The sequence below is a fragment of the Parambassis ranga genome, chromosome 16, assembly GCF_900634625.1.
Source record: "Parambassis ranga chromosome 16, fParRan2.1, whole genome shotgun sequence".
NCBI classification, from domain to species: Eukaryota; Metazoa; Chordata; class Actinopteri; family Ambassidae; genus Parambassis; species Parambassis ranga.
This window is the reverse complement of record NC_041036.1, coordinates 20,371,863-20,391,657: the sequence shown is the minus strand read 5'-3', so window position 1 is coordinate 20,391,657 and position 19,795 is coordinate 20,371,863. Positions and strand designations below refer to the sequence as shown.

The window sequence follows — 19,795 nt, the reverse complement described above, 5'->3', positions numbered from 1 at the left end:
AATAAATAAATAATCAATAAATAAGTAAAAATAACCTATAATCATTTTCCAACAACATTTTAGAAATGTAAGCACAACCCACACGCCAACCCCTCCCCCTTAAAATCCTATCTAATCCCATGGATTGAATAGTATTTGTGAAATATTAGCTAAACTTTGCCTGTGAAATGTTAAACCACTAGGGGTGCTAATAAGCTCTATTTAAATGAGGCCAGAGGTGACATTTATAACACTCTTGATTGACAGGTCATGAAGTATTACAAATGTAGAAAATCTCTAGAAAAGGTACTAAAGAAAGAAACTCTAGTTATTCAATCATTTTTATTTCAACCTCCTGGATTTTAAACAAGAAGTCAAAAACAATGAAAAGTTTGACCAGCTAATTTAAGCTGCAGATGATTTTCCATTCAGTGTTTCGTAAACATCAGTGTGTAAAGTAACATTAGCACTGTTGGCTCACAGCATCAAATGTATCCTCATTAGTGCTAGTGCTTAGCTGAATAGATAGATTGGTAAGTTTGGTAGGTTTTAGGGGTCTGGATTGAAATGTCATAAAACTGCCATCACTCTGTGGTCCAAATATGGCTCATTCTGCCCTTCTGAGATATTTCCAACTACTATTCAATCCACATTTATTTGGTAACAAGCTCCTTAACCACATACAAAACCTACCTTTACATATAGACCCCCTAAACCAACAACATGGACCACACTAACTCACCAGTTTACCCTAAGAAACACCTAGAAACATCTAATAAAAGCAAATAACCTCGATTCCACTCCAAACTAACAGTGTCTGGTCACACTCACCCGAAATATACAAACCTGTCTGTGCTGTGGAGATGCAGCACCAGAGAGTCAATGTTTCTGATTGAAGTGTATGTAACCAGCTGGGAAGATCAGCTGTCTCCAACACTCCGTCTCTCTCTCTCTCTCTCTCTCTGTTTTATCTGTCTCTCTCTTTCTGTTTTATCTGTCTGCCTCTCTCTCTCTCTCTCTCTCTCTCTCCATCACTCTTGCTACTTAACTGTATCGTTCTCCAGTCTGTCGCGCCTCCGTCCCTTTCTTGTCTTTCTTTGAGGATGCTTTGTATGGTTTTGAGGAGTATAACCGTTTGCCCCATCCCCCTCCCCTCAGAAAACCATGAGCAGATACACCTGGGAGTGTAAGACCAAAGAGGAGTCCGACTGTGAGGTAAGACCAAATTCCAAATGTCAGAAAGTCCCGACCCTCCTCTCTCACCTTTCCAAACAGCTCTCTCATTGTTACTGTGGCCCTGTCAATCACTCCTTTCAGTGGATCAATCCGAACCTTACCCCACTCACAAAATAAATACAAACCATTTCATAAGGATGTAAACAAACACGTGTATGAGAGTCAAATGTGTCTTTCCAGGACATAAAAATGATGAGAAATCCTTCAGTTGGATGCGAAATTAGAATACGCCTCTGAGTGCAGGATGAGTCATCAGTGTGTTCTCATCCATTTTCCAAAAAAAGTCTGTTAGTGTAGGACCCAAGTGAGAAACCTGTCCTCATTATGTTTGATATTTCAAAAATGGACACAATATGTGTATGTATTTCTGTAGCCACATCACTATGTGTTCATGGGGTCAGGTACTCGTTACGATTGTAGTCAAAGACGGCAACCCCAGAGGACAACACAGCTTTACTTGTACGATGTGTTTACCTAGGCCCTCGCCCTGTTTTTTTTAATGCCTAACCCTAAGCAGTAGTTTTAAATGCCCATCTGTGAGTGAAAATGAAACATAACCACTGGTGAAAGTGACACTACGCTCTAAGTGAAAACACAACTGCTCATGGTGTCGGGGGGAATTGAACTCTAGACTCCTGACTAACCCCAGCCTACTCTATGTGGACAATCACAATGTGGACTTTTGTGGCTGTGTTGGTCCCATGATCGGATGACCTTGGGCACACATATATATATACAAGCTTGTTTAAAAATTTTAAAAGCATTTAGTATGTGTGAGCCCCCTGCTGAAATATAATTATGAAAACTGTGTGAAATTGTTCGTACCCTAAACATATTAAAATTCAGAGCCTGCAGGTACAATCCAAACCCAATCATAAACAGATATACAGACAGCACTGGCCCGGCCGCAGGGACGTGTTGACCTTGTGGGGTCCTTGTTACATGTCCAGACAGCTGAGGTTCCACCTCAGCCACACACTGAGGCTTTAATACAAGAAGAAAACACGTTTAGAATAACAAGAATACACACACACACAGAGCAGTGGTTTCTGCACAATAACACACACAGTATGTTGCCCTGCAGTGATAGAACGCTTTGTGTTTCGTTCACGGCGGTAGATTGAACCCACTTGTCCTCAATCTTCCCTTCACAGTAATTCAGCAGAGAGTCTAGCCACATGGTTTCCTCTGCAGCAAACACTGAAATGGAATTGTTTTCTGTCAATACTAAATAAATTGACCAGGCATAGCTGGCTGTAATTTCTAAGAGGATTTCATTTCCATTGACTGGATTGGCTCTTACACTGACTCATCATAACAGAATTGATTTGCGGCTTTGCACCAGAATTTTGAATATATATATATATATATATATATATATATATATATATATATATATATAGCCTATTCATGTGATGGAGCAGTACACAGCTACTCCACAGAATATTTAGAATACAGGACTAGCTCAAGGGAACACTCGCCACATGGTTATTTATAATACAGAAAATTCCACAATAAAATACATAAACAGCTCTGCAGTGTCCTGCTGACTGACCAAATCATCCTTTCTCTCCTTTCACACACAGTCCTAATTTAGCACTCAGGGGCAAACATTAAGCCACCTACCACTAATACAAGCAGGCAAATATATACACTGATACACACCATTACCTACAGTTTAATTTGAAGTGCGCCCAAGGATTAAATAAAATTCTAATGCTGGCACCCCACACACAAAAATGTGTATTCACCTAATAAAGACGATCTACATGCATCAGAGTTTAAAGTTAGGACCACGTTTCCCATAGCTAAATACGTTTTTTAAAATATTACTGACTCTGACACATTTTAAATCACATGGTAAAAACATGCCCTCTCACAATGGAGCGAAGACTCCATATTTCAGATTGCCCAGGTTATGACCCTCATTAATAGCCCTTTCAAAATGTCACGTATTCCAAGCTTTTATTGTGGAAATATTGCATTTGTTTTACAATGTAGCTGATACTCATTGTCATATTTTATTGTACTAGTATGCAAATATTTGCTCAGTATGCAAGGATTTGAATATCTTTTTTTTTATATTGGCTTAATGATGCTAGATCAAATAATAAAAAAACAAATAAAATATATGTTTATATGAGTTTAATCTTCAAAATTTAAACAGTTACAAACAAAATCAAACTGCTACAAAAAAACAACAACAAAAAAAACATTTAAAATCCACTACATCATAAAGGATGTCAGGAGCTGTCCGTGTGCCTCCATCATCATCATCATCAGATCCCTGTTTATCTCTGTTCCCACTCCTCCAAAACGACACCCACTCAACAGTCCTCGTGACTCTGTGCCTCCCACCCCACTGCCCGCTCTCCCCCTCTACCCATGCAAACAACAAGCAACAATGAAATCCAACAAACGCCAAACATTTTCCAGTTTCACGCTGACGGGAGGACAGAGGGCCCCTATCCTGTAACCATGGAAGTGACGTATCCACACGTCCTGCCTGAAGTTACTATCTAGGCCTACTGCCAGCGGGTAAATGCTCTTCCTTTTTAAAAGTGCCATTGAATTCAAACATTCGATGAGGGGAGTGTTTGTAAATGGCACAGGCCTCAGGGTCTGGAATTTGATGCTTGTGTGTGAATCTGTCTGTCTAACTGCTTGTGTGTGTGTGTGTGTGTGTGTGTGTGACGCCCCAGGATGCCTGAGCGCAGCAGGGTCGATGATGCCATGCAAAATTAATGGGGATAAGAGGCTGGAAAACAGATCTAAAATGGACTCTGCAATCAATTATTTCCCCTCTGACCTTAATTAAATTCAGATGAATTAAACCTAAACCACTTTTTCTTTTTTTTAACCTCTCGTAGCGACTGCTTGGGTATGTATGACGGTGGTACCCACAGATAATCAGCCAGGTTGGACATTTGTTTTTTGAAGCAGGAGGAGACGAGGTGTTCTGCATGAGCGGCCATCGCTGTCCCTGTCTTGTATCGTAAGGATCTTGCATGTGGATGTGCATGTGCTTCCCGGGTTGCCTGAAGGGTGGGTTTGGGAGGGAGGGTGTGTGTCGCTCATGCAGCTCACCTCAGGGTCTCCTCGAGCAAACACAACATGCCGGCCGAGCGTGACGGTTTTTAAGCAGTGGGGCCATCGAACCACTGAAAAGGCTTCTACTAAAACAGTTTCTTCTTGTTTTTGATTAACACGTTATAGTTTTGTTGTCCATTCAGACAGCATGTTAGCAGGTTTTAATCCCTTTAATACCATATATGATTTGTTAACCAGAGTCTACATTGTGGTGAACTGTCCCTTTAAATAGGCATTATGTCTGCCCATTATTTTCACAACAATGTAGTGTTATTAACTATTTACTGATGTTTAGATGTTTATGGCTTCAGGCTTTCTGAACATTATTTAAGCTTGAGCTGTATAATGTATCAGTCCACTCTATAAACATAGCAGGAATGAAAGCCCTCAAGATTTAATTGTACAAGAATGAATGCACAAAACTGAATGAAAATCATGATGGGTCCAAACATGGAGCAACCAAAACAAGGATACAAAAAGTAAACATCTGAGCAGCTGAACGCGATCTTTTAAAGCACGATGAAGCAGAACAACATCTGCTTCATTGCAAGAAACATGTATGTCCAGTACTAACGTATGTAAATTCTACAATGCCTGTGGATAGCTAAACAACACATTCTAATTCACATTTTGCCATTGATGCTTTGTTGGGTATAGTCATGTTCAAAAGTAAGTTTTTTGTGTAAAAACATCAAAATCATCTTTTTGTAGTGGGTCTTAGTATTGAGCAAATACAATCGCAGATGAGCAACAACATTTTATTTATTTATTTATTTTACCGTGTCATTATTTATTTGGCAAAAATGTATAAACATTTAGTATTAGTAAAATTAGGTACCCTCCATGATTCAGCATCTTGTAGCTCCACCTTTGGCAGCAGTAAGATGAAGTAATGGTTTCCTGTTTGACTTCATCAGTCTCTCACATGATTGTGGAGGAATTTTGGTCCATTCTTCTTCAACATTGATTCAGTTCATTGAGGTTTTTGAACATTCACTTATGCACAGGCCTCTTACCTACCACAGTATTTCAACTGAGGTCTAGACTTTGACTAGACCATCCAAAACCTTGATTCTTTTATTGTTCGGTTATTTTGATGTAGATTAGCTGTTGTGCTTTGGATCATTGTTGTGTTGTATTTCTATCAAGCTTTAACAGACAGATGGACTCACATTTGTCTCTAGAACACTCTGGGATACAGAGGAGTTCATGGTCCACTCAATGACTGCACGGTGTCCAGATCCTGTGGCTGTAAAAGAAGCACAAGTCATCATCCCTCCACCACCGTGCTGACAGTGTGTGTTAGGTGTTGCTGAAATGTTGTGTCTGGGTTTCAGCAGACATGGTGCTGAACATTAGGATTAAGAGGATGCAGTATTAAACGTTTTTGATAAATATATAATGGCATGGTGAAAAAACTCAAATGCAGTGTTCGTCTAAGGTTATATTACTAATACTAGGACCTACTGCGATCAGATGACTTTTATTATGTGTTTACACCAAAAACGTTATTAGATCATTAGAGTTATAATGAATAGACTTCTTGACAGTGACAGGTCATTAGTTGGCTTCCACAGAGTCCATGACACGGGTGGTGGATCATTACTCACAGTGGTTTGATTATTTATGTGGTTAAGGTTCTAATTTCCAGGTCTTTACCACCCCTTTTGTTGCATAAATGACATAAACAGTCCCTAAATTGGCACTGAACGTTGGTATTGGACATAAATTGAGTTGGTTTCTTCTAGTTGTTAGCCAGGTTGAAAGTCATCTTGTATGGAGGATGTAAAAGCTCCACCAGTCAGCAGGGTCAAAGTTGGTGATTAACTGTTTCTGTGGTTCTAATTGTGCTTTATTACTCCCACCCCTTCACCTTCTTGGGTAGGATGATCCTAATTCCCAGAACAAGCTGGAGGACCCGGTGAAGGCACCGCCCAAGGAGGATGACTCCCTCAACATCCACAACTCTCTGACCCCCAAACATGAGAACCACAAGGTCCTGGGCGAGGAGAACTCCTCGGAGGTAAACTCACTGCAGAACAACATGATGTGAAGCAAAACAAAAACCGAACCCCAGCAACCTGACAACCGAAAAACGACAAGGTGCGCCGGCAACGGGAGCCCACAAACCCCTTCTCCCTTCCTCGCTCTCCTGTCCATCCGCTGCCGAGTGCACCTAACCGGTCAACCAACCAACTAATCAACCAGCCTGCCAACGTACCAGCCAACCAACACAGTCTGCAACCGTCTCCGACACGGCAACACTGCCACCAAGCAGCCTTGAGTCGCTGCAAAAAAAAAAAGAAAAAAAAAGAAACAACCACTCCTGCCACCGTCACTGCCCCTGCTGAAAGTAACCCCGCCCTCCCCACCAGCCTCACCCTGCTGCCGCCTTGCAACACCCCCTTACGTCCAGTCATGCCCCTGTTTCGCAGCCCCCCCACCCCGCCCTTGTTGCTGTCACTTTACTCTCCCTGTATCTTTCTTACCTGCACACACACAAACACACACACACACACATACTGTGAAAAGATGAAGACTTAGCCATGCTTATATGTATACATACACACACACACCTTCCCCTGCCTGCATTGGTGTATTTTGTAAAAAGAAAGAAATCATACAGAAGTTTAAAACGTACGTAAAACGTCATTGTAAAAAGAAAAAAAGAGAAAAAAAGATACAGCTACTGAGAGGTTTTGATGTTTGTCTGACTAATCCAGTGAGTATGTATAAATATTGGAAAAAAATTGCTTGGATTGATTTAAAAGAAGCAACACAATGTGTCTTGGTTTTCATTGATGTGATTTCTAATCCTTTGATGTACTTGTTTTTTTTTTGTACTTTTATGGGACTTCGAACAGAGAATAAACAAACACGATTCAGACAGTTGTTGAAATAAACCTTTTTAACATGACATCTGTGGATCCTGTGTTTTCCTCAGTGTCCCTCCCTGTTCTGTCCCCTTCTCTGCATGGCTTTAAAACGCAGCTCCTTAGACCCCCTCCACGCCGGACATGTGCTTCCTGGCTTATGCAGACATAGTCAGATTTAGGAAGATTATGACTGTTAAAGTTAAATTGTGTTCAAACTTACTTAGCAAACTGGAAGTGATGGCAAACATATGATAAATATTACACAGGGATGTGTTATCACAGGCTCCAGTTAGATGCTCTTCATGGAGCTTTCATCCCATGAGCAATTGGAGTTGCCTCCGTTGTCATGGAGACAACGCCAAACTTGAGTGGCATCATTAACACCACAACACCAGAAAACACATAGACACGAACAGTCAATATAATAATAACAAGGTTTCCAGGGACCTCAAAAGGGGACAGACGTGGCAGGGACACATGGTTGTTGTTTCATGGTTAAGCGATTGATGATTGCTACCAAAAATGAAATCTAAATTGTTTTATTTTATTGTCCTAACCTTATTCCAGACAGGTCAGGCTTGATAGGGGTCCCTGGAAACAGCACTTGTTGTCGTTTGGGCTTCTTGCAGTGAGTTATATCATAAATTCTGAAGAGAGTTTAGGTTCTATTTTACCTTCACATACATTGATCAGAAAAGTGGAGAAACCACCAAACATATATTTTAAGAATTATTTCACTTTTTTGGACAATTTGACAGAAAGTCATAGAAACCTTCATGATAGATAGACGATGATGTGACAACTGAGTGAGTTTTTCCATCTTTAAAGTTGACAGTCAGTCTGCTGCTCAGATAAATTTGTGTCTTTGCAGCACATCAATCATGACAGCAAACACCAGGAACCAGTCTGCTGCTTCTGCATGTTCCCTGCCTCCAGAGATGCTCCTAGTTTCCAGCCAGACACACACACACACACACACGGATACAAACACACTCACACTTGCAAATAAATCCCACAAAATACAGGCAGTAAAGCAAACCCTTTTTTCACACAGATACATAGACACTAACTCATTAATGTCACACCCAGCCGCACACACTTCCCACACTCGTTGAATAGTATTTTTGTTCCATTCAGGATGCTGAAGCGCAGCGCAGAGTGCACAGTTATGCATGCTTACATTCATATGTGCACAAAGCATCTGGTAGCCTCCCCTGCTAATACATGCAAAGGCATCCAAAGATCTGCATTCATAGATTCTTTTGTTCATGTAACTTAAAGTCAACACATTTTGAGTCTAAAGCAAAATGTTACATTTAGGTAGGTATTTTACAAAGGTCCTAAATCAATTCTCTGTTCATTCAAAATATGTTCAAGAGTTTGTCAAACTCTGGCTAAATCATCATGGGCAAGCAAAAATGAAGTAAGCTGGGCCTAAAAGTAATCAAATCATCAAATTTATGAGATGCTTTAAAGGAGGAGTGTATTGGACTTAGTGCCATCTAGTGGTAAGGTTCAGAATGCAACTGGATACATAGGACCTTTGTGGATTCATTTCCCATGTAAATGCAAAGTGCTATTCATAAATGAATAATGCTGTATTCCATTTTTATTCAGGAGGAGTTTGAAGTGATATAAAACAATTTTTAAAATATATCTGACATCATTTGAAGGAAGTTCACCCTAATCTTATTTAGGTTCCTTTAAAATAAGCTATAAATACAGCTTCACATGTTATCTTAGGATTCCTGGTTCCATTGTGTTAAATTCCTAAGTCTGTTATCGTGTGTCAATAGCAAGTCATCAAGTCATCTAATCCTTCCTATAAGGACGTTTTAAAGACTTATTTTTGTGTCTCAGATCCAATTTTATCAAATCTAACACTTCAGACCAGTCTGGGGGCCTTTTTGTATGAGACTGAAGTTCTCACTCTCATTTCACACTGGTTCCCACAAGGATAGAAATACAACAACAACACACACATTCTGATAAACAGCCCTGAATGGATCTCAGATGAGGCCGCTGCGCCTGCAGCCTTTTGTCAAGTTTCCCTTTTGGATCGCTGCGAAAGCGACGGGTTAAACAGTGGCATTGTGGACGATCCTTCCCAGAGCGGAGGGAGGGTGCCTTTGGGTGGAGGGTGGTGGTGGGGTAGGTCTGGGTGCCTTTCCTTTTCTTCACATGCATGCACGGGGGGGAGGAGAAGGTAAAAGAAAGGACTTTTTACAAACACAGAATAGGAAGCAGCAGTAGGGGAGCTACACAGACCAGCAGCAACAGTGATTATCACTCTCTTTTATTTCTATCAGCCTATCACACACTCTTGTGTAAGCTGGCACATGACTGCACATGCTCAAACGCACACATACTGACACTAAAGCAAGGTCCTCTGAATTGAAAGGAGTGAAGCCAGCAGTACCAGTGGACACCATGGCAACAAGTGGGCATTACATTACCAGCAGAGAGAAGTGAAGAATGGGGGGAGTGCTGTCATCCCTCTGAGAGTAACACTGTGACATTGTGGATGTGGATGTACTTGATTATGAGTTTCATCCATTCACAGCAGATAAAATGCGTTTTTAAAATAGAATGAATTCTCAAAAGGCTCAGCAACATGTCTGAATGTGCAGGGGTCTACACGTTGTTTTCACTTTTGTACATATTGGACAGATTATTTAGCTGTTAGCATAAATTAGATTTAGTCACATCTGGCCCACTAATAAAGGCCAAATCTGGAATGTTTTGGATGTAAAATTATGGTCCTGACCTTTGCAAGTGTCTGTATATAATTTGTTGTGTTTTGGAATCCAGAGGGTGAGTCAGCTCTGGCCTGGTTATGCTTCCCAGACAGCACTGTCAGCACAATAAGCTATGTCCAAACAGGTGGCTCGCCAAAAGCAGTGGCCAGGAATGGTGGTCAGATTTGGATAGATTTTGAAGTGGTCTGGTCCATGGGGCAGCAGCCTGAGGCCAGGCCCTCTCCCTCCCCTTCATCATCATCATCCAGGATGATAGCAATGTGCTCCCGGGCTAGCTGAGAGAAACAATCCCTCCACCATCTCCTGTGTCTGTCAGAGCAGAGTCAGCTAGGGCGCATCCGAACCAGGTGCCCAAACCACCTCAACTGGCTCCTCTCAACACAGAGGAACAGTGGCTCTACTCTGTGCCCTGTATCAGATGTCCAAGCTCCTTACCCTGTCTCTAATGGAGAGTCCAGCCACCCTCTTAGTGGTTGTTATCTTAGCATCCTTTCACTGCATCTCTTCAATTACGTGGAAAAAAATGTATGAATATAATCATGCTAGCATATCTGATCAGCAAATATTCAATATTGTGCGTCCCTAGTTGTTGGATTTGGTTGTGTGAGATTCTGGGCTGGTTTGGTCTCTACATAATATGAAGCTGAATCGGGCAGATTAAAGCTAATGGTCAGCACAATCAGCTGGGTTTTGAAGCCAAAGCTGAAGTGCCTCAGGTCTAGTCATGGTTGTTATAGTTGGACAGGTTTTGGACTTGAGAATTTGGGCTGGATTGATCTTTGAATGGGAAGCTGAATCAGGCCAGTTGAGGCTGAGCATCATGTTCTGGCAGCTAAAATGAGCTGGATACTGGTGAGAATTTGGGCTGTTGTTTAGTCTGTCTTCATCTTCACCAGTTAGTGGCTGAATACACATTTTTCTGCAATAAGCAAACAAAAATATTTGGTGCTGCTGGTGTTTCTAGCATTTCACTGAGGCGTACCTGAAAATGATAGCATGGATAGAAACCAATTTCACACTTTAACAGTCATTGTCTAATCGTTCAGTAGGCTTTGCTCTGGGTTTTGCTTAGTTTCAGTGAGATTTATTACTGCTGCTGCTTCTTTGCTTTCTTCCAAACAAAATGTTGCTGCAGTCATATTGTTCAAATGTGTTTCAGATGTATTTTTTCCATGAGTGGCCACTCATGGAAAAAAAATGTTACCCAAAAGTTACATTATATGTTATGTTTGCATGCTTTTTAGGAAAACGATATCAGGAAGTAGGTCAAGGGACACACATGCTCCTACATCGGATCCCTGATCATAAAGACAGAAATGATTTGTATGTATTGCAGCAGTGCGTGCACTGCGTGTGTGTGTGTGTTAACCTTTTGAGTATTTTCACCGCCCGCCTCTTTTCTGCTCTCGCTCTCCATTTCACTCGCACTTATCCGCTGCTGGCGGTGATTTTATATATCTTCAGACAGAGGGCGTTGTTACCATGGAAACCTATTCTGAAGCAACAGTTTGAGTGGATGAGATGCAAACTCTGTGACCTCGGGCTCCCTTTGCTTTCATGCATACACACTCAGTCAGCCACACGTGGATGGATGAGGCAGATTAAGTGACTGCTTTCTCGTCATCTAGTGATAAACTGTAGAATATCAGAGCATTAAAACTGCTCTCAGCACCACTTAGGTTGAATGTCTCACCCTCGCCTCAGATCTCATCAGACAACACTAATCCTCTCCTGCACAGGCATCCAGCTGTCACTCACAGTTGTTTCATGGCACACACACAGTGAACTGTCCTTTTCATGACTTCATTTGGAGTTTATATAAAGAACCTTACAGTTCCAGTTCAATCCAGTCATCAATAATGAGGACAATGACAATGTGGTAACAAAACAGACATGAACTTTTTAAGTTTTAGTGCAGTACTGGGGTACTGGAGTTTGAAATATAACCAATGTTACATTCACAACGTGGCATTCATTCACAGTAAACCTGACATGAAGTCAATTTTTCCATCCATCTATCCCCGAACCGCTTATCCTGGGCAGGGATGAGGGGGCAGCAGTCTAAGCAGAGACAAGGAGACTTCCTTCTCCCTGGACACTTCTTCCAGCTCTTCCAAGAGAATCTCGATCTCATTCCTTTGGTCACTACCCAGAGCTCATGACCATAGGTGAGAGTAGGAACATAGATTGACGGGTAAATTGAGATCTTCACCTTTTTCACCACAACAGACAGATATATCGACCACATTACTGCAGAAGCTGCACCAAATGAGTCCACAACTAATTTCCAAACCCCTGCCTTCTTAGTGGAAGGTGTGTTGGTGGGATTGAGGAGATCCTCAAAGTATTGCTTCCACGGCCTGGCTCCTGGGTGGGGCCCCAACTGCACCATGCCGGGCGACGTAACGGACCTGGATGTATTTCTCTTCATAAGGGGTTTTTGAAGCGCTCGTAGTCTGGTCCGTCATCTAGTAGAAGCATGAATTCTGTAGCTAATGATGAAGTAAATGCCAAATGGTTACACAAAACCACTTTGACTTCATCATTAGCTCATAGTGATCAGAAGAAATTAATTACATATAATTCACCAATTGATGCATTAGATCATCATGAATTAGGCATGAGCTAAGTGTAAGGACTGTACCACTATTAAAACTGGTTATATGTAGATGTCAGATATGAATAAATAGATGCAATGATACTGTATCTACAATTGGACTTAACCCTTTACCGTTGTGTGATGTGTTGAGGCTGCTGATGGTATAAAAAGGAGGGATCGAGGAAAAAAATGAGAACACAGAGAACATGGTGAAGGCGTGTGAAGATCTCTTTTTTTTGTTCTTTCTTCTCTGTTCAAACCTGCTGGGACTTGGGATTCATCAGCAGCCTGTGATTGGCTGACGGTGCGGTGGAATGATGGTGTTAGGATCCTGAAGTGGATATTGTGATTGGCTGCTACACCCTCACACACATACACACATGAAGGAGGCATGCACAAACACATACACACACTCATGTATATGTGCATGAAATGCATTAATTTTAGATGTGCATGTTTGTCCAAAAACACACAGATTGTGGCGAGTGCACAAGTGCTCTTAATTTAGATTTACACGCATGCACAGACAAGTACACAGTGTGCCTCATAAAGCAGGGATTGAAACCAAACAGACCAGGAGACAGAGTGAGAAAGAGACAGAGAGAGGGGGGGTGTAAGTGAGCATTTCTTACTCTGCTACTCCCCCTCCGCCCCTGAAGTCCAAATGAATCGTTCTGGCACTGTCTAGTTTACTAATGAGGCTCTGAGGAATGCTGCTGATCAGAACAGAACCCTCTGGCTTCTTTTCTAATGGAAATCTGGCGATACATTACCACTCAAAAGCAGAGTAACCCCCCTTCCTCATCCTCCTCCTCCTCCTCCTCCTCCACTGGAGTGAGTGACTGGGTTGGCAGCAAGGGCAGTGTGATGGCAACGACTTCAGAGGGCTGCGAGGGATGTGACCCAACTGTTTGCTTCAGCGGAGACTGCGGTCTGATGAAGAGGAGGCCCCTGTGACTAAATAAAGTCTTGGCCTGTGTCTGTTGTTGTGGTCAGAGCCGTGGTTCTTCCTTTTGTGTAGGGGTTTGACACATGTTTCATTCTAGAAATGGTCAGATGTTACTAAAAAGAAAACGTGAATGAATGTGTTGTGGTGTCACCTTTGAAAGTGACAGCATTTTTTGACCTGTTGATGTTGCTGTTCTATTGGTTATTATTCTATTGGTTGGTTGTTTGTTAGCCATGATGGCATTGCATTCTGTATTATGCCTCATTCACCCCCAGTGCACCTTTGACCTATTAGTCATTTTACCCAGATGGGACATTATCATGCGTTGTGATGGATGATGGAGGATGTGTCCTAGATGGCATGGGTGACCTCTTGTGGAGTCAATGGCTGTGTGCTTGGTACAAACATTATCACAGGGACATTTGCCTTCAGGACTTAAGACAACAGCTAAAAACACAACCCTGCATGGCTTCCTTCATCTTAATCAATAGTAATGTAGTTGTAAGTACAGCTGCACTAGTACACACACACACACACACACCCAAAGCAATAGATAACCTGTGCAAAGGGAGGGAGTTTGATTGCAGAATTAGGCCCTGGCTCGGAACACCACAACCCGAAGCCTTCAGGACTGTGACCTTTGGGGGGGAGATGAGAAACAAATGCTACAAAACATAGAAAAAAAAAGAAAGAAAGAGGAACAAATAAAATCATGGGTACATTTTAAGATATGAGATATGATATGAACGTTTCCCTTTAACATCCAGTAAATCCATGGTAGACTTGCATTGCTGCCGAGAGAACAGGTTCAAGAACAAGGGCTACAGGCTAAACATAGCTCACATACCTGCATCAGTCACAAGCCATAGAGAATATGTTTGACCAGTGACCAGCGGCCGACAATAAATACAAATACCTGCCTCCAAAACCAGGAAGTATGGTGGTCCCACTAGTGTTTCTCATGCTGCATCTACTCTGTCTATGTAAGTGAAGCTTTACAGCCTGACTACACCTGCCTCCTGTAGTCCACTCTTTACTACCTGTGCACCACTAAGGCGAGAATGGGCCAAACAGACCTATAGACCCACAGTTCCCAGCCTCCTCAGGGCCATTGTGTGTCTGAGCCATTAAATGATAATATGTGTTTCCATCATACATGTCTGTCAAAATACGTGTGCATCTCCATCATTAATCAGTCTGTTCCTGCTCTGTAAGGTCACCATTGACTTGGAGCTCCATCTCAACAAAAAGACCAAGTTAAAGTCATCCAAAGGACCCTTCGCACATTATGACGTCTACCTCTACAGGCTTCCCAAAACCAAACCCAGAACCACTGATGGGCCAAGCACCAAGACTCCCAACGGCCCCGGCAGAGCCAAGGGTCGAGTCCTGAGGTGGGAGGATGACATGTACCCACCTTCGCCTCCTTGTTCTGTCTGCGGCCCTGAAAGCACCCGCTCGCTGCCGGCCTCTGTGATCACTGAGCTTCAGCCATCCAGGCAGCCCAGGCCGTGGACACTGAACACCTACACCCCCTGACGAATTGTTTCTCCCCACGTTTTGATGATGTGGCGGCCTCATCCAGGAAGTGAAAATGTAGATGTGACTTTTTTCAGGGATCATTTGAATTAACCAAACTAATAGCTGTCTGCAGCTGAGGGGAGATAAATATGTGGTTATTCTGGTGATGGAAAAAGACAGAAAGATTTTGTAAATGATGTGATATTTCAATAAAATCATTATATACTACATGTTAATTAATTGTAACTATAATATTTTGGAATTTGATTTTTTAAATTGTTCATATTTTATCATGTATTGTATGTATTTATTATGTGTTTTATGTATTCATTTATTTATTTATAAATGATTAGCTTATTTGGAGTATTTGCTCTGGACCCTGGATCTGATTTGGGACCGTTTTTTGTTGTATAATTAGAGCTTGTTTCTCACACGCACACATGCTGTGAATCTGTGCCAGCACGAGCAGGCAAATCGCCAAACGAAGAGTCAATGGAAGCTCACCGGATTGTTCTATATCAGTCTTCTCATGTGACACGCTGTCAGAACTCTGATACTAAAACATCCGGCTCGCACTGTTGTGTGTGTGTGTGTGCACGGGGAGAATATTAATTATGTTGTAATTTCCTGCAGGACGACTCATTACCTCGACCTATTGAATATTTCCATTTTGAAAATATGTTAGCCTCATTTGTAGCTGATGGATTTGGTGTTAGGATTATGGGTCAATAGAGAGAATTGATAAGCAGTTGCTAAATAAGATCACATGTTCATGAGCAGTTTGAAATCACCTCATTTCAGTTTGCAGTTCAGCTTTCAAAGACCCTCTTAGTGTCTTTTAGCATATTGTTTTACTCAGTATCACTGTATCGTCACATCCTCTCCACAGCTCAGATCAACACACTTTGCACTTAAAGAGCAAGAGAGACCGATGGAGATCAGGATGTTCATCAGGTGCAGACAAATATGACTTTACATGCAGAGGCGCCTCTAGAGTCTGTAAGAGGTATGACACACCCTAATGGATGTGTGGTTCATTTATTAGCTCAACTGTCTGACTGACTTTTGTGGCACAGTGGTGATCACCAGCTGGATGATCCGGATAGTCTGTCTGCCGCATAGTCAGAGAGTCCTCCGGCTGTCTATGCTAATAGTCAGGGTACTGTAAGTGGTCTGTGAGGACAAGACATCCCTGCTAGCCTGAAAAAAGAAATGTCTACAGCTGGTCTACAGCTGGTTAGCTCTCCAAGAGAGAGCAATCAACATGTCAATCAACATGATCACAAAAAAATCTTCATGTTGTACAGAAGGGCAAATTAGACACTAACACTTACACTGACACACAGCCCCATCTAGTGGTACAATGTATTGTGTGGCGGCATGTGCTAGTTTTACTAGTCTTCAGTTCTGCAACATTACACATCTTTGACATAACATCTGTAATTTTTCACATTCAGATGATCATTTTTATAAAAAAAATAAATAAAATTAATGAATAATGTATAGACTAGAATTAAGTCATTCCAAGAATGGCGATTTATTGCAGTGGCAGTGTTGATCTCTGTGATGGTGAGGCTTTTAAGAGTGACTTTTTTTGTCTCCACCTGTGGGTGTTTTAATCTGCTCTTCTGTATGAACCACTAACATAAAATAGACGACATCTAAATGACCGTGCTGAATGTGATCACATGTATGATCCCTTGTTTGCAGACCTTCCACTGCTGTCTTTGTGGATGTATATGACAAGAAATACCTAACGTGTCTTCATTAGGGTAAACCTAAGTGAAATGTTTCACATGGTGAGCAGGAAGGATGTTTGTATGGTGCTGAGCTAAAGATGAATTAAAACCATCTTCTGCATTCTCTGTTTTTTCCCTGCCATAATGTGCCTGTTTCCTAAATGAATATTTCTCTAAAAAAGCACACAGACAAAACATGCATGTCATATTAGGCAGTTTTTTTAATTGCACTGAACACACTCCTGTGCCATATTTAGATGATGGAAATGCAAATGTGATTATTAAAAGTATTAAAACTGTAATCTACTACACGATTTCTTTCCGAGTTTGATACTACTGCTGTCGCTTGGTAAAACAGCATCGCCAGAAGGTGGCACTGTCTGCAAACTAAACGAGGACGAGACGTCGAAGAAGTTGCCATGTGCAAGCAAAGATCGTCTACGTGTTGGAGCCACCGCTCTGTCGTAGATACGAGCAAGCTGGTTTCCGAGTTTGTTTGTTTTTTATTTTCTGCTATTCACAATTCTTTATGTTTAATCTATGGGAGTGCGCATAAAAATATGCTAATACTTATTATGCACAGAAACTTAATACCTGTGTAAGAAGTAGTTAATGTCATCAGAAAAAATCTGGTTCAGAGTGAGACCTCCTGTTTGTCTTTATCATCTTTAGTAGCACGCTACCGGACGATAGCGCATTAGCTAGCTAAGAGAACAGCTTACAAACCTTTTACTGATGGATTAAAGTAGAATATCTGGCCTTACCTCTCACCCTCTGAAGTTAACACACACATTCATAGATGTATATCAGAGGTTGCTTTTTCGTAACGTTGATTTAGCTCACTTTAAAAAACTATTTCGTGCTGTTTACTTTTAGCTTAGCTAGTAAGGTTAGCTATGTTTACAGAGCTCAACAGCATCCTGAACACCTCTCCAGAGAGCTTCTCAGGGGTGAGGATTCAGTATTTTAACATATTAAGCTCCATTAACATCACTTTATGCTTTATCCAGATTTGTCACATTGTTCTTCACGGTAGCAGTATGTGTAAATATATGCTAGGAATGTAGCCTAGAAATTATTATTATTATTATTGCATCCTATTTATTCTTAACCCTACAGGGTGACTTTATTCTGGTGTCTGACAGACAGAGTGATGCTTCTTTTCTCATTCATCACTTTCTCTCTTTTTACTTACGAGGTGAGCTTCTACAACACACAAGAGCTGTTGTCAGAATGACAGCCATGTTGTTGTTACTTTACTCATAATGTGGTGTTTTTGTTTGTAGCGCAATGCAAAGTGTGTTTCCTGAGTCTGGCTCAATCCTTCAATCACTACAGTTCTGTCAGTCAGAGACTGGTGAGTGTTGTTTTGTTGTGCTTGGTTTTCTTTGTTCTGTCTCCATCAGGTTTTTTAACATTTGTGTGTACTCCTGCGTGAAATGTGCGCTTTCAGGGTGTCAATTTAACACAAGCTAAGGACAAAGGTCAGCTGATATTCCTCGAGGGCTTGAAGGAGTCGCTCTCTGTTTTGATTCCACAAGCAGCTGACACAGGAAGTCAAGCCATGAGCTTCCTGAGGTATGATGTAAAACTGTTCTTCATCATTATCACACATTAGGATGAAGACTTTTATCACCATGCACTACTCTGCTTCCAGGAATCCTGCCCCTGGCCTGCAGAGTCTGTACGAGTTCGTCCGAGACAGTGTGACTGCTTCTAGCAGCAGTGTAGAGGAGGGGACAGAGGAATGGGGACCCCCCGTGCTGCTGGTGGACGACCTCAGTGTGCTGTTGAGTCTCGGGGTCAACGCCGGAGCTGTGTTGGACTTCACTCACTACTGCAGAGCCGCAGTCTGCTCTCAGCTGCAGGTCGGTCGGGCTCAGGCTGTGCTTACGATAGGTTGATAGTAGAGAAACTGGGCTTGACTTTACTGTGACTGCAGGGGAATATGGTGATGTTGGTACGCTGCGATGGAGGAGAAGAGGAGTATGACGGAGATGTGGAAGGACCAGAGTGGCTCCTGAGGTGTCTGACGCATCAGTGTAGCCTCACTCTTCATGTTCACGGTCTGCCAACTGGCTACTGCAGGGACATACATGGGCAGGTGAATGTTTATGACAACAGTATTTGCATTATTATTAGTCCAAGTACTTAAAATCTTCCTTTTCATTGGCATATCATATATCAAAGTCAGCTTTATTGTCAAATCTGCTATATGTGCTGAACATACAGAGAATCGAAATTCTGTTACTCTCAACTCCACAACATATAACATATAACTAAGAACTTAAGATTAATATAAAGTGTAAAAAAGTGTACCTACAATGAGGCACACACAAAATACAAGGCACAAAATGAAGGCACAATGCAGTGAGAGTGCAAAAGATGTACCGTAATAGTGCAAGACCAGGGAATGGTTTAACTTATTAGCAGCTTATATGAGAATATATATGATATCATAATGTAAACAGTATCTCAGCATTGCAGACTACATTTTCTGTCATCTGCTTATATATGGCACAAGGTGCATAACAAACAAGGGGAGAGTAAACCATGTGTATTTTTTGTTTTTTTCAGGTGGAAGTATGTTGGAGGAGGAGACGCGGTGATGGGCAGCACACACAGAAGAAACTCTTTCAGTACAAGGTCCACGATAAAGGAGCTTCCTTCTTTGCTCGTGGGACATCCAGTGCTGTTCTGTAGTTCCACCTTTCAGCATCTCGTTTACTGTTATATTATAATGTCACAGGACATTACAAATGCTGGCTGATGAGCAAACCAGAGACATGCTTCACATTTGCCTTATGTCCAGTGTGGATCCCAGATCAACTGGATCCTGTCAGCTGATGGCCTGGTTCCTGACCATCGCAGGACTATAAGTGATTACATAAAAAGACACTCCTGGATGAATCAGTTGTTTATGTCCGTTAAATAAAATTGTTGTATGAAAGCTGTGTTAATAAAAACGTAATAAAACGGTGTCATTTCCGCTAGGGGTCGCTCTGTCCCTGTAATCCACCCTGCAGGGTGAGAGGTCGGAGTGGAGA

At 41.7% G+C, this 19,795-nt stretch overlaps 2 protein-coding genes across 9 annotated transcripts in view; both read left to right on the top strand.

Moving 5' to 3' along the window:
- Positions 1–7,154, top strand: part of cspg5a (chondroitin sulfate proteoglycan 5a) — a 46,226-nt gene extending 39,072 nt beyond the window's left edge. For 4 of the 8 annotated variants that reach the window (XM_028426518.1, XM_028426514.1, XM_028426517.1 and 1 more), the window contains exon 5: positions 6,191–7,154. In XM_028426518.1, coding sequence (XP_028282319.1) covers positions 6,191–6,358 — 168 coding nt within the window. In that variant the 3' untranslated portion in view covers positions 6,359–7,154. Of the gene's footprint in view, positions 1–1,137; positions 1,195–6,190 lie in introns of all 8 variants that reach the window. The other 4 variants (XM_028426516.1, XM_028426515.1, XM_028426520.1 and 1 more) reach the window with 3 other exon arrangements.
- Positions 7,155–17,429: 10,275 nt separating this feature from the next.
- elp6 (elongator acetyltransferase complex subunit 6) lies at positions 17,430–19,727 on the top strand. The gene is made up of 7 exons (XM_028425962.1): positions 17,430–17,698; positions 17,868–17,946; positions 18,035–18,105; positions 18,202–18,326; positions 18,406–18,616; positions 18,691–18,852; positions 19,326–19,727. The coding sequence occupies exons 1-7, from the start codon at positions 17,645–17,647 to the stop codon at positions 19,449–19,451; spliced, it is 828 nt and encodes a 275-aa protein (XP_028281763.1). The 5' UTR covers positions 17,430–17,644; the 3' UTR covers positions 19,452–19,727.
- The last annotated feature ends 68 nt before the right edge of the window (positions 19,728–19,795 follow it).